Here is an 18954-nt window from a genome sequence, read left to right as displayed (position 1 = left end):
TAAGTATTTTTCAAATATTCAAATTTTTGTGAATTCCTAAGGGACCAAACTGCTGATATCATCTGTCCCTAGACTGACACACAACTTAAGCTAACTTATGCCAAGAACAATATATACATCCATGCCCGAGGGAGGACTCGCCGAACTTCCGGAGGGAGATGCCATGCATTCCGTGACTTAGCGCCTCAAACCGCGCGGCAAATATTTTTCTCCACGAGAAACTGGACACGTAGCGGATAAACATGATCTCTTCATATCTTGACTTGGATTACAAGTGGTGTTTAACGTATAAGAAATTATAGATAGTATACTTTTAAAAGTAAAAGTCGCACTAGAAGATGGCGGCAGATGTAGTTGTGCATTTCCGTCGAGTCGTTTAATGCGCAGGAACATACTGTAATATCAAAAAGCTGTGGGATGTAGAATTTCTACGAACTGCATTTAGTCATTTTCTTCGTCGCGGACGAAAGTCCTCCACGTCGCTCCTTATTCGTCATGTACACTATGTGATCAATAGCATCCGGACACAAGGCTGAAAATGACTTACAAGTTCGAGGCACCCTCCATCGGTAATGCTGGCATTCAATACGGTGATGGCCCACCCTTAGCCTTGATGACAGCTTCCACTCTAGCAGGCATACGTTCAATCCAGTGCTGCAAGGTTTCTTGGGGAATGACAGCCCATTCTTCACGGAGTGCTCCACTGAGGAGAGGTTCGAAAACATCCCAAAGGTGTTCTGAAGGATTCAGGTCAGGACTGTGCAGGCCATTCCACTATAGGGGTGTTATTGTGTGTAACCACTCCGCCACAGGCCGTGCATTATGAACAGGTGCTCGATCGTGTTGACAGATGCAATTTCCATCCCCAAATTGCTCCTCAACAGAGGGAATCAAGAATTTGCGTAAAACATCAATGTAGGCCTGTGGCGGGATAGCGCCACGCAAAACAAAGGGTGCAAGCCCCCTCGATGAAAAACACGACCACACCGTAACACCACCACCTCCGAATTTTACTGTTGGCACTACACACGCTGGCAGATGATGTTCACCGGGCATTCGCCATACTCACACCCTGCCATTGGATCACCACATTGTGTACCGTGATTTGTCAGTCCACACAAGTTTTTCCACTGATCAATCATCCAGTTTTTACGCTCCTTACACCAAGCGAGGCGTCGTTTGGGATTGCCAGTGTGATTTGTGGTTTATGAGCAGCCGCTCGACCATGAAATCCAAGTTTTCTCACCTCCCGCCTAACTGTCATAGTACTTGGTGGATCCTGATGCAGTTCGGAATTCTTGTGTGATGGTCTGGATAGATGTCTGCCTATGACACTTTAAGATCCTCTTCAACTGTCGGCGGTCTCTGTCAGTCAACAGAAGAAGTCAGCCTATACACTTTTGTGCTGTCCGTGTCCCTTGCCGTTTCCACTTCACTATCACATCGGAAACAGTGGACCTAGGGATGTTTAGGAGTGTGGAAATCTCGCGTACAGACGTATGACGCAAGTGACGCCCAATCACCTGACCACGTTCGAAGTTCCGCACAGCGCCCCATTCTGCTCTCTCACGATGTCTAATGACTGCTGAGGTCGCGGATAGGGAGTACCTGGCAGTAAGTCTCAGCACATTCCACATACTGTGAAAAACGTATGTTTTTGGAGGTGTTCATGTGCTTTTGATTACTTAGAGTATGTTGTGTAATGAAGACTCATAGTTGTGAGCTAAACACAGCGAATTAACCTCTAATGATCGAAAGGATTGGTTTACTAAGTTTTACAGTATATTTATGAGTGGCAGTGAGGTGCCCAGAAGTTTCAGTAGTGATTAAATCGTATCTCGAAACACTGGATATGTGTTGTAATCAGATCGACCATTCTTTCAACAGAAATTAGATATTTTCCATTCGTGTTAATTGGCAAGAATGGAGGTTTAACACAGTAAGAAATGGAAGCTGACATGTTTCTGAAGTTGTACAGTAGTGACTGCTGGTAATTTTTCTCATGCTAATGAAATCACAGTCAGTGTCAAAGAAGTCTGGTACACAAATCGAACTTCGTCTCGACACACTCTAAAAATTTCAAAATCGTGTAGTTCACAGAAAATGACAATGATAAATCCAAGTTCTGACTGTTCTGAAAGTAGACTCTGACTATAGATAAACTTTCACTTGCTACTGAATACATAAAATCAGACAATGGGTGCACTAACCTGACGATCTCAAACTGGCAACAACTGAATGGGAAAAACCCTTAAGATAGTGTTAATTGTCAAGTAGTGTTTACTCTGAATTGATGCAGTGTGTATAATGGAATTTCTACCAACTTCAAAAAGATAAAGAGTTTTCAGTATGTGTTGTGCTCGCAACTTAAATTTTAAACTAAAGTAATTCATTGAAAAGTGTCCTCCAGTTGTGTGTTCTGAATTGAATAGTGAAGTGAGAACTAATTTCTGTTTGGACTGGTTCCAAATAGTGCAGTGATTTGATCGAACTTTGACTGAGCTAATCTCTCAAGTTTCATAATTAAAGTAAATGCAGGAAAGTGTCTTAGGTCAGTGTTTAATCCAAAGGAGTGAGTGTATTCTGTTTAACACTGTGACCAGGAGAAACTTCTTTAATTTTTTTTATTTTACACATCTAGTTTCGTAGTACCAAATTAAGGAGCCAGTCTCAAAGGTCAAGGAACGTGTCAGTACATGAAAGTACAACATAAAAGTGATAGCAGACAAAATAAAGTGTTTATGAACCCAAAAAAAGACAAGTCATAAGTTCATGTAAATGCAATCAACAACATAACACAGGGATCAGCTTAATTTTTCAAGGACTTATCGACAGAATAGAAGGAGTGACGCATGAGAAAAAACTTCAGTTTAGATTTGAAAGCTTGTGGATTATTACTAAGATTTTTGAATTCTTGTGGTAGCTCACTGAAAATGGATGCAGCAGTATATTATACATCTTTCTACAAAAGAGTTAAGGAATTGCGACCCAAATGGAGATCGGATTTCTGCCTTGTATTAACTGAGTGCAAACTGCTAATTCTTGGGAATAAGGTGATATTGTCAACAAGAAACGACAGCAAAGTGTTTGTATATTGAGAGGCCAATCTTAGAAAACCCAGACTATTGAACAAGGCTCGACAAGAGATTCATGAACTTAGATTTACTTAAAACATACAATTAAGTAGCATGGTACTTAAATGGAACTTTGGACGATTTTGGTGGAGCGAGTGAGATGTGTTAGTTAAATATTTTACCTCAGAGGTGTAACTTAAGTGTTCTCCTTTCGTACTTTGTCAAAGACAGTACATCTTTGGTTAGAGTTCTAACATTAACAACTGACATTGACTGATGTTCAAGATATTCGGCTCCACGGAACTTGGAAGCACGTGTCAGATCTACAGAGGATAATGGCTGTGCACATCACTATAGTCACACTCTGCAGGCATCTTCGAAGTGTGGTGTATGCTCTCATCGTTCTCGTCATCTTGAGTAGTACATCTCGACATTTCCTGTTGCAACCACAGCCATTATTGTCTTGCAGTGCAGCGTAGAGATAAGTACATGAGGCTGAAGCTCTAACTGCAGCTACAGGTTTATGGTCAGGCAGGAGCAAGCTAGTGGGTGTACGAATAAGTGTGAGATTCAGATGCAGACAAGGGGAGCTCTGCTGGTGAATAACAAGGTACGTTATGAGGATATTACCAAATACACACACAAAAAAAAGTTTTGCACCACCCCAGTGCCCAGAACTCCTGAAGATAGACGTTGACTGTGGATATTGTATCACAGGCACAGTCCCTTTGACTGTTCAGAGATGTCACTAAACCTGCCCTAAGATGTAAATACAACAGCCCATCAGTTCCAGTCATTCCACCAGGAAGGAGGTACATGGCTTGTGTTGCCTGTAGTTCAACCACACCTAGAAAAACAATAGCGCGGTTCGATCGCATCTCTATTATTACTTTGTGCCAGGAAGGGCTCTCAAGAATGGAAGTGTCCAGGTATCTCAGAGAGAACCGAAACGATGTTGTTTGAAAATGGAGGAGATACAGAGAGACATGAAGTGTCGATGATATGCCTCACTCAGGGTGGCCAAGGGCTACTACTGCAGTGGATGACCGCTACTTACGGATTATGGCTCGGAAGAACCCTGACAATAACGCCACCATGTTGAATAATGCTTTTCGTGCAGCTACAGAACATCTTGTTACGACTCAAACTGTGCACATAAGCTCCATGGCGAGGTCCATCCTTGCAACCATGACACAATGCAGCGAGGTACAGATGAGCCCAACAACGTGCCGAATGGACTGCTCAGGATTGGCATTATGTTCTCTTCAACGATGAGTGCTGCATATGCCTTCAACCAAACAACTGTCAGAGAAGTGTTTGGAGGCAACCCGGTCAGGCTGAACATGTTAGACACACTGTCCAGCGAGTGCAGCAAGGCGGAGGTTCCCTTCTGTTTTGGGGTGGCATCATGTGGGGCCGACGTATGCAGCTGGTGCTCATGGATGGCCCCGTAGTGGCTGTACGATACGTGAATGTCATCCTTTCATCAATAGTGCAACCACATTGACAGTGTATTGGCGAGGCATTCGTCTTTGTGGACGACAACTCGCGCCGCCATCTTGCACATCCTGTGAATGGCTTCCTTCAGGATAATGACATCACTCAACTAGAGGGGCCAGCATGTTCTCGAGATGTGAACCCTATCGAGCATACCTGGGATATACTGAAAAGGGCTATTTATGGACGAAGTGACCCACTAACCACTCTGATGGATCTACGCCGAATCGCTGGTGAGGAGACAGACAATGTTGATGATCAGTGCGTTGATGAACTTTTGGATAGTATGTCAAGTCGAATACAGGCATACATCAATGCAAGAGGACGTGCTACTGGGTATTAGAGGTATTGGTGTGTACAGCGGTCTGGACCACCATCTCTGAAGGTCTCGCTGTATGGTGGTATAACATGCAATGTGTGGTTTTCATGAGCAATAAAAAGGGCGGAAATGGTGCCTATGTTGATCTATATTCTAATTGACTGCACAGATTCTGGAAATCTCGGAACCGAGCTGATGCAAAACTTTTTTTGATGTGTGTACAATAAAACGATATTTGCTTTTCTAACTTATGCCGCTGCACGCTGTACTATGGATGTGGAAAAAGAGCACATGTAGTAATGGAACTCACTGCAGAGTAGAGGCGGTGCTGCCATCAGGCCAGAGTGTGGAGTGCAGAGTCGTGGGTGGTGCAGCTGTGACCGAAGTCCAGCCACGGTTGCTGTGCAGCTCAGTAGCGGGGGTGGTCCTGCCGTCTGCAGTTGCTGGCAGTCTGCACAGAGAGGCAGGATAGTATTTCACCTGGAGGCTGGAGGACAGCTTACCACAGACAGTAGTGCTGAGGAATTGTGCACACACACACACACACACACACACACACACACACACACACACACACACACACACACACACACACACACACAAATAATGGGATACACATTGCCGACAAAAACAGTGGTTCAGCTAAGATACATGACTTACCATTGCTCTAATCAGTTTACACTATGCTTCTCCAGAGTTCCCCAAAGCAATAGCCTGGCATCTGAATCGACCGCGTGCACCGAAATAAAGCAGAGATGAAAGGTACATACAAGAGTCGACAGTTATGCTGGACTGATGTGACAATGACTGGTAGGCAGATTTAGAATACATAACAACAATCACTCATAAATTTCAAAGGCAACAACACTTTATGTACTACATATAGTTCAATTATCGTGCCTGGGCATCAGCCACTGGTCTGTAGGATATAGAGAACAGTAAATGGGGAGGCTAAAGAGCTCTTTGAGTTATTCCATTCCAGCTGTCTGCAGAAAGAAGGCATGAAAATAAATCGAACATACAAAAATATGGAAAATACAATTAAAAACGATAAATGAAACCAGTGATATGATGTAAGAAGGCGTTAACATGTGTGATGTTACTTCCTGGGGCTATCAAAAACTAAACTAAACCCCTCCCAAACAGGCCATGAAGACCCAACGGTTCCGACCCGCCGCCGTGTCATCCTCAGCCCATTGGCGTCACTGGATGGGGATATGGAGTGGCATGTGGTCAGTACACCACTCTTCTGATTGTATGACGGTTTCCAAGACCAGAGCCGCTACTCAATCAAGTAGCTCCTCAGTTTGCCTCACAAGGGCTGAGTGTACCCCACTTGCCAATAGCACTCGGCAGACCAGATGGTCACCCATACAAGTGCTAGCCCAGCCCGACAGCGCTTAATTTCGGTGATCTGTTGAGAACTGGTGTTGCCACTGCAGCAAGGCCATTTGCTCCTGGGGCTATTTGTGACACTAAAAACCGTAACCGACAGGAGTGTGCCTCGACATCCACAGGGACTCGCGCCAATTGAAACATACGTGCCATTAGAATACACAAGCGCCAACTGCCTGTACTGTTCTGGGACCAGCATGGTGACAATTTCAAACATCACGGGCCCTGGATATGCTGCTGCGCTTTCGACACGGGACAAACAGAGTGGCTGTTGTGTGGTTTTTACCAGTAGGGGAAGCAGATGGCGTGACACAGAAAGCAAGGGTATCTATGTCCGTGTGCTGTGAGAGCTTCTTGAAAGACGCCAACCAAGACATTTCCATTCCATTGCTCATTACTTGATTTCCAAGACAACTGAGAACAATTTTATGTATCCTATAGTAGAAAATAAGTAGATATATAAGAACCAACAATTAATTTTAATCGGGTTCTGGATGTGTCAAATTTTTAAATTTCCATGAGTTCCCCACCATGACTACTTCCGCCACCATTGTCAAGTAAAAGAGGTGCCGGCTGTAACAATTTTTTTTATATTGCTGTCTTAGTGCCCCACGGAAAAGTGTGTAGGCAGCAGATGGTCACTGTCTCTTGAAAGCAAGATCGGTTTCGAAATTCTGCATAATCTAAAAGAACAGAGGTGATATTATTCTTCTAAATGTAAACATCACAAAAGAATTGACCAGCTATGAAATGTTTAAAGGCAGTATGGACATGTGGTGAGTCGAGAATGATAAGTGTAGAATTGAAGGTATGACATTCAGCCGCCAAAATGAACTCGCTAATGTAAAGGAGGTAGAGATCGACTGAAACAAAAAGTTTGCTGGGGTGGATTAAAACTGTTCTGGATCGTGCAATAGGACATCCTCCTCAACATTACCCTTTTTTAATAGAAATAGTCGATACCAGGTATACTTTCGATTCTTGTATAGGTGAACATTATCTCAGCTGTTTAAGTAAATGAATTTCATTTTATTTTGTCTATGATCCATTACATTTCAGGCTAAAATGTATAAAAAAGAAATTAATTTATTACAATCGATATATATGTTCAGTTAAAATTACTCTTCTTTTAGAAATATTTGAAATTACGAAACATCTGGCATACTTAAAATTCATATTATTAATTGCACAATCTAATTCTAATTATTAAATTGGTCTCTGGACTCACTTATAAAAAAATGATATAACTTGATCAAGCTTCTTCTTTTGTCAAGAAAGTTTGTATTCTCTTTTACTTTGTAAACTCTTTGGATTATAGTTAGTACTGCAGAATGTTAGGAATAGTGGGCATGCCTCTGATGGAATCAGACATGTTTTAATTTTGGCATTAACACCGTAATTATTGTTTTTATGGAAGTGACATAAAAGAATGCGAAAAGCAAAGAAAAATGTCACAGAAAGAGAAATTACTTCATCAGTTATCAGATCAACAGGAACCCACTGAGTTAAAGGACTTACAGCCTCAAGATTAATCTCCTAGGCGTGCAGCCAACAACGAGAAAATGAAGTAAGTAAAAAAGGTTTTTTTTATATCTTACGCCTCTCTAAGCTTTTTAAACTAATGAAGAGACTAGAAAATTTAATGTGGGAAGGTAAGATTACAATTGGAACTGTAAACTGGGACTATAGCCTTCCCATTCATGTGCTCTACCAACAGTGCATGTGCTCTACCCGAACGCGACTTTGGACCCGCCCTCATAGCTTTACATCCTTTAATGCCCTACTTTCCAAACTTCTCAAAAGTTCTGCTGCGAAATTTGCAGAACCAGCATTGCCAGAAAAAAGGAAAAAAAATGTTCAAATGTGTGTGAAATCTTATGGGACTTAACTGCTAAGGTCATCAGTCTCTAAGCTTATGTACTACTCAACCTGAATTATCCTAAAATCACACACACACACACACACACACACACACACACACACACACACACACACACACACACACACACACACACACACACCCATGCCCGAGGGAGGACTCGAGCCTCCACTGGGACCAGTCGCACAGTCCATGACTGCAGCGCCCTAGACCGCTTGGCTAAGAAAGGAAACACACTCACAGGCTGTGGCTAAGCCACTTCTCCACAATAACCTTTCTACCAGGAGAACGATTCTACCAACCATCGCAGGAAAACTTCTGTGTGATTTGGAATTTATGAGATGTGCTAGTGGAAGTATTATGCGGGGGATCATCAGTTGGTAGAGCAGTTGCCTCCAAAAGGCTAAGGTCCCTGGTGCGATTCCTGGTCCAGGCACCATTTACATGTGCCAGGAAGTTTCATTTGAGTGTACACTCTGTCTCAAAGTGAAAGATTCCGTCTGTGAGCAAGTTTGCTGTCAACAGTCTTAACCTCAGCTTTATTGAAAAATCCATTAAAGTGATATTCCGTTTTTGGTCCATAACACTTGCTGAATGCCCCCGTAAGTTATAATGTGAATGTAGAAAATGTGCGCAGAGAACTTACTGCAGGACAGACGTGGTGGCGTTACAAGGTGTGGGAGAGAGGCGGGGAGCCGTGGACAGTGCAGCTGAGGCAAGAGTCCAGAAATAGTCGCTGTGGTCGTGGTGAAGGGGAGTGGCTGGGGATTCCCCACTGTCTCCAGTGGCTTGCGTGCCCCCACAGAGAGACTGACGTGGCAAAGTGTTTTCATGTGGAGGTCAGACAGCAGATTACTACTTCTGATGGATCGGCCATACACAAATCATATAACACACAGTAACAACGACAGTAATAGGTCCTCTAAGATGAATGAATTACCATTGACCTAATTTATCACTGCTCTTCATGAAAACCCAATACTAGGAGCTTAGCACACTGATCAACACTTCGTAAAAAAAAAAAAAAAAGCACGACTCAAAATTATATACAGGAGCAAAGAGTTATGCTGGAGTGATGTGACAAATATTGGGCATGACTCTGAATACATATCGATAACAACCGTACAGAAATTTAAATCAGAAATAGATTGAAGCCCTTCCTCACCCACACTGACATGATGCCCAACACGAAAGGACTACTGCCATCTCTGCATATTGGTCACTTTTCACTAAGTGATGTCTCGCAGAATGTGGGTACTGCGATGTCTGTGTATGTCTGTTATGATTAACGCCCTCATCTAGAGAGATGGTGATGATGATGATGAAGTCGCATTCTCCTTGACAGAGCGTGGGGGACGATGCAGGAGACCCACACCACTGTACCAGGCAAGGTCCTAGCGGAGGTAGTTTGCCATTGCCCTCCTCTGACGGTAATGGGGATGAATGATGATTATGAAGACGACACAACAACACCCAGTCATCTCGAGGCAGGTGAAAATCCATGACCCCTCCGGCAATTGAACCCGGGACCCCATGGTAGGGAAAAGAGAACACTACCGCGAGACCACGAGCTGCGGACTCTGGAGAAGGATTGGGTCTAAAGTTGAAAGAAGAGTAGCGGTTTGAGGGGAAGTGGGCAAAAGGTCCCTAGGCAAGAGCCAAGGCGAAACACCACTGCGATAGTTGGGGTGGGTTGTAAGAGCAGTAGCCGTTTTGTTGCTGACTGTATAGCTCACGCAAGGGTAGACTTTGTTAGTAATGGGTATCATACAGGTGCATACCTTTGACGTTGTGCAGTGGTGTTACTCGGCGTCTGCAGTGGGGTGCCAGTGTTGGCTTCTCGGTGAGCGTCAGCATATCTGTAACAGTTAGGTTCATCATCGTTTGGTGTCCAATAGGTTATATATCGTATTCAGAGTGTAGGGTAGAGTTGGCGGTTTGTTTGCGCGTCAGTGTGTGAGCTTGTCAGCTTCCCTGCTCTAGCCTGCTTTAATAGCAGCTGGCATATCTAGTCAGTGTTCCTAATTTGTAGGGGCTTGCTTATGTTGTCGCTTGTGGATGTATGTTAGCTCCTAATAGGGGGCTACGCCCAAGCTAATGGCAATAGCCATTAAATGTAGTTCAGGCGTTAGGGACCATGCTGTTGGAGGCACAGTGGTAAGTATGGATGCTAGATAGCTCTCTGTGTTATTCGAAGCTGTTGTCTACTAGAAAGACACCAAAATGAATCCAGAATAAGAATATATGGGAAAATAGAACAGGAAATGTTGAATTAAACCAGAGATATTATGTTGTGACAAGTCGTCAGCATGACTTTCTGATAATAATGATGGCCTAGAAAATGGTCAGCATAGCCCATGTAGCGTGAGAAATCATGGGCGCTGGGGCTAGATCTGCTCTGGTACAAGGATTGTGTTAAAAGTTGAATGTACTGTGCATCGCATCACGCTGTAGATATAGGACGAAGACAAGTACGTCTGTGTGGTTGACACAGACAAGTACGTCTGTGTGGTTGACACTGCTAGGAGAAGTGGATGACGTGACACAAAAGTAAAGGGACATCTATGTCCTTGCACCACAGGCGCTACTGAAAGCGTGTCACTTGACTTGCACACAGCTGACTGGCACCAGACAAGGCGTCATTTCTGCCTCGCCATGTGTTACTTGCCTTTCAAAAAACTATATACTCCAGTTATGTATCACATTATACAAAGCTGTACCACTGTGCACTAAGAGATTTAAATCCTGACAATTAATTTTAATGAGCTTCCACATGTGTCAACACATTGTTCCTCAATGTGTTCTGGATCAAGACCTCTTTGGCTACTGGTAAGTAATACCGTAGCTTCCATTGGTACTTTAGTAACCCACGGTGAGGTGTGTAGGTAGCAGATTATCAATGTCTCTTGAAAGCCCAATTGTTTTACAAATGTTGCATAATATAAAACAAATAAGGAGATAATATTCTTTTAAAATTGAACACAGAAAACATTCACTCAATTGTAAAATGTTTAGGGGCAGTCTGCATACACGGTGAATCGAGAAAAGTATGTGGAGCATCAATGGAATGACATCCACTCTCGAAACTTAGTGCAATTCAGTACATGTATGCTATGAGGGTTGTAGAAATCAACTGAAACAATAAGTTTGCTGTTAACAATCACAAGCTCTGCTTCATTTAAAACATAAAAATGCAATACTGCTAAATTCAATTTTTTTCCACAGCATTTGGTTAGTGCCACCATAAGCAACACTGTGGATGTGGAAGATGTGCGTCTGTAGTGACAGAACTCACCGCAGAAGAGAGAGGGCATTGCCATCAGGTGGAGCGGCTGGGCGTTGAGTGGTGGGTGGTGCGGCTGTGGCAGGGGTCCCGCCGTGGTCGCTGTGTGGCTCAGTGGTGGGGGTGGCCCCGCTGTCACTGTCTCCAACAGCTGGCGCGCTGCACAAAGAGATACTGCTCAGGAGAGTGTCTTCACATGGGGGCCAGAGGGCAGTTTCCTGCAGATGGTACTGATGGGAAATTGACAGCACACAAATAACAGTGGTCAACACATTGCCAACAATGGTAGTAGCTCCAGTAAGATGCATAACTTACCACTGATCTAATCACCGTATCCACCACTTTTGCCGAGCTCCCCATACTGGTATATTACCATACCAAGCAACAGTTTGTACAGAAAGAGGCACATGTGAGAGGTATCTAAACGGGCATAGAAGGCATCAGCAGACTCCTACATGCTCCATAAATCATCGAACATTCGTCGTCCACTTGCACCAGCGTGCACCAAATGATAGGTAGGTGTGAGGGCAATAAACACTGTGTAAGTGTTGTAATGCTTAGAGCCAATATCTGTTCGATGTCCAAATGATATTTAAGATCTGGTCACAGACACTGCCTGTTATGATATGTCATAGTTCGCTACATGACCACAGTGTCATGTCGAGTAACCCGCTTTTCTATAAGTTGAAGGAATACAATGATGCGAATTGGGTTCCCAATTAGAAGTTATGAAATATTGCCTCCTGTAATCTCACAGCATGGAGGTGGGGATCACAGTTCCATCTTTGGCGGAAGGAAGAAAATGCTTCAGACAAAATGTTTGTAGATTTAGCTGTTGAATCGTAAAAATAAAAAGCGAGGGTTCCCACTGAAGCTTTCTAAGTTGCTTTCCACCATCCACACATGGGGTGGGGTGACAGGTTTTGTGTGGTATCGTTGGATTTCTTCCTCTGAACAAACAAATTGGAATTACAACTTTTTTTTAAAATCTTTATATATATAGAAAGAAAGAGAGAGAGAGAGATAGAAATAAATGAGAAGTAAATCAGGCAGGAATTCCAGTGTATCCAATACTGCATAAATATTTAAGCATATAAGAAAGACAAAGGAGATATGTGGGAATTATTAGGCACTACACTTGTAGGAAATACTTGTATTGTGATAGAGTATGCAACAAAGGACAGTTGTATCGATAGGCCCCCATCCCATCAGTATTGTCGTTGTTAGAGATGAATTAGTAACAGCAGTAGGTGGGATAGCGAAGGTCTCAGTAGATGGAACCACTGCAGAGTAGACTGGACAGAAATGAATAACACTGTAGAGATTTTCAGGCAAGATGGGTGGGCAGAGATTTGACCTGCTCCTCCAAGAAGCAAGTACAGCGTCTTGACTGGTAATGTTCTCTCCTGTGCATGCAATAGACTGGAGTGTTCCAAAGTACAGTACACATTTTGGGGATGAAAGGCCCTGCGTCATGTGCAACTGACTGAGGCTGCCTTGTTATTGTGAGGGCTAGTTCTTTTTTGCCTTGTGGGGTGTTCACAGGATCTGCGAGGAGCAAGCAGCTGCAACCTGGTGCACATGTGCTCACGTCACCTGCTATAATAGATGTATTCCACACATGCTCCAACTGAGAACAACACACATCTTCTTGGAGCCTAATTTACTTCTGAAAAGTTATTCCTAACGTCGACGTATTGCTTGGAGGAATAAACTAACGATGCTATGGAATTTGCACACATATTGCACACATGTATCTAGAAAGTGAAAAAGAAGCTGTAGTACTGATGTGGGAATAGCGATTACTTCCTCTGTCTGCTTTGTTACAACTAACTTTTCTACAGATGAGTATTCACAGCACAGTAACACGACAGTCGGGAAATTATAATACGTTTCTGGCCTTATTGAACCTTAGTGCAGCGTCGTAAAGAGTTCCCATTGCAAATAATACGTGACGCACATGCTTCTCATCTTTATGTTCCCAATTTACAGCATGTCGCCATTTATAGGTACCTCACTGTCAGCAGCATCAGAGACAACAAGGCTACTTGCATGAACTAGTTAACAGTAGCCTAATGGGACACAAAATAGATGGCCATTGATGATACACGACAGACACGTCTAAGGAAACTCAGTGGCAAACAATGTAGGCTGGTAAATTTACACACACACACACACACACACACACACACACACACACACACACATATGGAAGTGGACAGCACAGAAGAGTGGCCTATGCTTACCTGGTTTCCATTGGCGTCTCCAAGAGCAGGCGATACACATCAGCCATGTCTTGAGGCTGGGAGCGCAGTGCATCAGCCCAGCCCGGTGTGAAAATCACCTGCACCAAGTGAGCCCTTATGAATTTAATGGCCGCCTGCTTGAGGCTGTCAGAGGAGTGCCTGACCGCGAGAGCAGCCGTGGCCGCCGCTGTCCCGACGGAGAGCTGTGCGGCCAGCTGCAGCTCGCACTCCGCCTTCAGGGCCGACACGCCGTACTTATCAGCGGCGGCCAGCAGTTGTGCAGACATGCTGGGCAGCCGGGGGGCCTGGAGTGTATACAGGTAGGCCAGCAGCTGGCGCAGCACTGGGCCCTCCACGTCCTGGACTGCGACCTGACCATTGCTGGCCTCCAGCGGGTCGTGGCGGAACATGGCTTCGAACACAGGGCTCCTGGAAGCCAGGACAGCCCTGTGCGCTGCAAGACGCGCGTCGCCGGCCACCAGGGTCACCACGGCGCCCTCCCCGGCGTCCAGCAGGGCGCTCAGACCCACAGTTGGGGTCTCCTTAGCCTCCGTTTCTGGTTCCACTGTGGACTGTCCTTAAACACACAGTGTCACTAAGATCCTTCTGCCCCCATAGAACACTCTGTTTACTTACTTGAGCCCTATGCAGATTTGCATCAAGTAACTATTGCGAATATTTTACATTTCATGTGGGTCGCAAGAATATGCTTTCTCTCTCGAAATAATGAAATAGGTGAACAGCTGCAAATCTCAATGTACATTGAAGAGCGAAAGATGCAGGTATAGGCACGCATTTTCAAATACAGAGATATAAACAAGCAGAATACAATGCTGTGGTCGGCAACGCCTGCATAAGACAACAAGTGTCGGCCGCAGTTGTTAGACCGTTTACCAACTGAGTTTGAACGTGGTGCTATAGTCGGCGCACGAGCCATGGGACACAGCATATCCGAGGTAGCAAAGAATTGGGATTTTCCGGTACGACTATCTCGCGAGTGTACCACAAGTATCAGAAATCCGGTATAAACACCAAATCCCTGACAACACTGCGGCTGGAAGAAGATCCTGCAATAACAGAACCAATGACAACTCATGAGATCATTCAACGTGACGGAAGCCCAACCCTTCAGTAAATTGCTACAGATTTCAATGCTGGGCCATGAAGAAGTGTCTGTGTGTGAACCATTCAACAAAACATTATCAATGTGGGCTTTTGGAGCCAAAAGCCCACATGTGTACCCTCGATGACTGCTCGAAACAAAGCTTTATACCTCGCCTGGGCCCACCAACCTTAACATTCTACTGTTGATGACTGGAAACATGTTGCTTGGTTGGACGAGTCTCCTTTCAAACTGTATCGAGCAGATGGACGTGTGCCGCTATGGAGACAACCTCATCAATCTGTGTACCCTGCATGTCAGCAGCGGACTGTTTAACCTGGTGGAGGCTCTCTAGTCGTGTGGGTGTGTGCACTTGGAGTGATATCTGACCCCTGATATGTCTAGGTACGACTCTGATAGGCGACATGTATGTAATCATCCTGTCTGATCACCTGCATCGATTAATGTCCATTGTGCATTCCGATCGACTAGCGAAATTCTGGTGGGGAAATGCGACACCACACATGTCCACAATTGCTACAGACTGCTCCGCAAACACTCTTCTGAGTTTAAACACTTCTGCTGGCCACCAAACTTCCCATACATGAACATTATTGAGCGTATCTGGGATGCCTTGTAACGTGCTGTTCATAAGATATCGCACTCGCTCGTACTCTTAGGGATTTATGGACAGCCCTTCAGGATTCATGGTGTCAGTTCCCTTCAGCACTACTTCAACCATTAGTCGAGCCCATGAAACTTCATGCTGCGACACTTCTGCGTGCTTGCTCGGGCACTACACGATGTTAGGCTTTCTTTGGCTCTTCAGTGTATGAAGGCCAATGACTGAATCACTCACAGACTGATCATCACCCAGCCCAATCCGCTAAGGATAGAAAGTTGAAATTTGGAGAGCGTGTTGGTCTTAAATTGTAGGCATCGTTTAAGAAGGTATTTTTCGGAATTCCACCCCTAAGGCGGTGAAATGGGGGATAAAGCGTTTTTTGAAAATGGGTCATTGGCAACTCCTTAATACCTTTCTAAATGAAATGTAATAAACAAAAACTGTGGTGCTTTAGATGTGGCCAAGAATACGACACATGTCAGAAGCCTTGTAAGATTCATGAAGAATCAGCATCTAGCGGCAGTGCTATTAAATAACAGTTAACCTTCCATTTATTAGTAGAGCACTGGTATGACGCGAATTCGCGATACTCGGCATTAAAGGCTTGTGTCAATTTTGAAGCTAGAACTACGAAAATTGGTATGTGGTTTTTCAGTCAGAAATAAATAATACTTTGAGAATTTTTGGAAATTGAGCCACTAAGGGGCTAAAACAGTGGGTGAAAGTTTATTTGAAAATAAATCATGTTGAAGAACTAATGAAACATTAAAAAAAAATCTGTGGAAATTGGTATTTGACTTAAAAAAAAAGTGTTTCAGTGTTTCTGGAAGTTCAAGGTCTAGGGGAGTGCGACACAGGGTGAAAAGTTTAATGGAATTATTTCATTACGAAAGTATATTAAAAGCTAAATCTACGGAAATTTGTATTTGCCTTCTATGTCAGAAATATATACATTACGTGTTTCACTTTGTTTGGAAACTGAACCCCTCAAGGGGTGAAATGGGGGATGGAAAATGTCAAGGAAATATTACATTAAAAACTGTAGAGTCAAGTCTATGAAAATGGTATTTCAATTCTCGATTAGATATAAATACATATGTATTACAGAATGAAAGTTCCTATGCCAATATCACCACAAGAACGTAAAACGCATGATTAACAAAAGAACTTGGACTTCAGCTACCAGAATGATCTTTTTGGCAGAAGTATGTTCAGAAAAGACCACGCTTCGGTGGCCTTAATTTGCGCGAAATGTTTAGAACGTCTAGAAATTTGTGAACAATATAAAAATTCGATTAAAGAAAGAAATATCTGTGCACACCATACAGTCTGCGTGGGAGAAACAGCGAGTGGTAATCTAGTCTTTAATTAAACCACTTCAACAATTTTCTATTGCTTCAGCACATTTCGTCTGCAAAACAAGCCACAGATGTGGTGCAAATCTCACATCCTTAATTTCCTTCTACAGTTATTTGCCCAGGAGATATTTCACAAAGTGGCAGTTCTTTATTCAACGAGGTATCATCCTGATATTTCCATTTATTTAAAGGAACAACAATATTGTACTGCAGGAAACTGTATTGCTCTGCTCCTGACTGATACTCCTCTTTGTTGCCAGTTACACAGGGTCAACGACGGGCTAATAGAGTGTCGGGTGCGTTTCTAGGAACCATTAACTTGGGGTAGCAACATAATCAGACTGCAACCAGTTTTCAGCACTTCTTACACATGTCAATACTGCAAAATGTGATCAAAAGTATACGGATACCCCCAAAAACATACGTTTCTCATATTAGGTGCATTGTGCCACCACCTACTGCCAGGTACTCCATATCAGCGACCTCAATAGTCATTAGACATCGTGAGAGAGCAGAATGGGGCGCTCCGCAGAACTCATGGGCTTTGAATGTGGTAAGGTTATTGAATATATTGGGTGTCACTTGTGTCTTACGTCTGTACGCGAGATTTCCACACTCCTAAACATCCCTAGGTCCACTGTTTCTGATGTGATAGTGAAGTGGAAACGTAAAAGGACACATACAGAACGATTGCGTACAGGCTGATGTCGTCTGTTGACTGACAGAGACCGCCGACAGTTGAAAAGGGTCGTAATGTGTAATAGGCAGACATCTATCCAACCCATAACACAGGAATTCCAAACTGCATCAGGATCCACTGCAAGTACTATGACAGTTCGGCAAGAGGTGAGAAAACTGGGATTTCGTGGTCGAGCGGCTGCTCATAAGCCACACATCACGCCGGTAAATGCCAAACGACGCCTCGCTTGGTGTAAGGAGCGTAAACATTGGACGATTGAACAGAAGAAGAACGTTGTGTAGAGTAACGAATCACGATACACAATGTGGCGATCCGATGGCGGGGTGTGTGTATGGCGAATCCCCGGTGGACATCATCTGCCAGCGTGTGTAGTGCCAACAGTAAAAGTCGGAGGCGATGATGTTATGGTGTGGTCGTGTTTTTCATGGAAGGGACTTAAACCCATCGTCGTTTTGCGTGGCACTATCACACCACAGGCCTACATTGATGTTTTAAGCATCTTCTTGCTTCCCACTGTTGTAGAGCAATTCGGGGATTGCAATTGCATCTTTCAACACGATCAAGCACCTGTTCATAATGCACGGCCTATGGCGAAAGGTTACACGACAATAACATCCCTGTAATGGACTGGCTTGCACAGAGTCCTGACCTGAACCCTATAGAACACTTTCGGAATGTTTTGGAACGCCGTCTTTGTGCAAGGCCTTACCGAACATTATAGATACCTCTGCACAGTGTAGCACTTCGTGAAGAATGGGCCGCCATTCCTCAAGAAATCTTACAGGACCTGATTGAACGTATGCCTGCGGGAGAAGAAGCTGTCATCACGGCAAAGGGTGGGCCAACGCCACAACATTGAATTCCAACATTACCGGTGGAGGGCAGTACGAACTTGTCATTTTCAGCCAGGTGTCGGGATACTTTTGATCACATAGTGCACCTTTCCTTCCTGATATTATTTTGAGCTGATGTACGCTAAAACAGCGTTTCATATGACATTAATAATTTGAAAGGTTAAGTTCTCAATTGCAAGATCTAATTTTCGTTCAATAAATTACCAGTTCCTGTTCATAACCAGTGTCTAGAAGATCCTCTTTAGATGATAAGGGGATACTTCAAATGAGAAGTTAAATTACGTTTTACATATATGCAATGTCCTTCTGTCTACCAGCCCAAGACTTCGTTATATTCATTTTAAAATCAGAATTTGTAGTAGCTCCAAAAAAACATGAGCAACTAGGTACCCTAGGAATCGACAATATTCTGTCCTAACTTCTCTATGTGTCTGGAATGGATATCAAAGTCCTGTTATATGCTCTTAACTGTAGCGTACATGAACACGGAAAACTGCCAGGTGATTTTGAGAGAAGCCTTATAATGCCCATACGCAAAATTAAGAATGTCTGTAAAAGCGAAAATTACCGAAAAACTTCACCACCCAATAAGAACCTCCTTCGTCCTCGAACAGTTGGCGCC

At 43.7% G+C, this 18954-nt stretch overlaps 1 protein-coding gene across 4 annotated transcripts in view; it reads right to left on the bottom strand.

Moving 5' to 3' along the window:
* Nucleotides 1–18954, bottom strand: part of LOC126443297 (mucin-17-like) — a 129068-nt gene that overhangs the window by 25889 nt on the left and 84225 nt on the right. For 3 of the 4 annotated variants that reach the window (XM_050090908.1, XM_050090906.1, XM_050090907.1), the window contains 4 exons: nt 13694–14270; nt 11460–11606; nt 9946–10023; nt 5201–5341 (listed from right to left, as the gene is read on the bottom strand). In XM_050090908.1, coding sequence (XP_049946865.1) covers nt 5201–5341; nt 9946–10023; nt 11460–11606; nt 13694–14270 — 943 coding nt within the window. The remainder of the gene's footprint in view (nt 1–5200; nt 5342–9945; nt 10024–11459; nt 11607–13693; nt 14271–18954) is intronic. The other variant, XM_050090909.1, reaches the window with a different exon arrangement.

This window comes from Schistocerca serialis, unplaced genomic scaffold (genome assembly GCF_023864345.2).
Source record: "Schistocerca serialis cubense isolate TAMUIC-IGC-003099 unplaced genomic scaffold, iqSchSeri2.2 HiC_scaffold_1444, whole genome shotgun sequence".
NCBI classification, from domain to species: domain Eukaryota; kingdom Metazoa; phylum Arthropoda; class Insecta; order Orthoptera; family Acrididae; genus Schistocerca; species Schistocerca serialis.
Note: the sequence above shows the minus strand (reverse complement) of the source record. Positions and strands in the feature narration are given on the sequence as shown.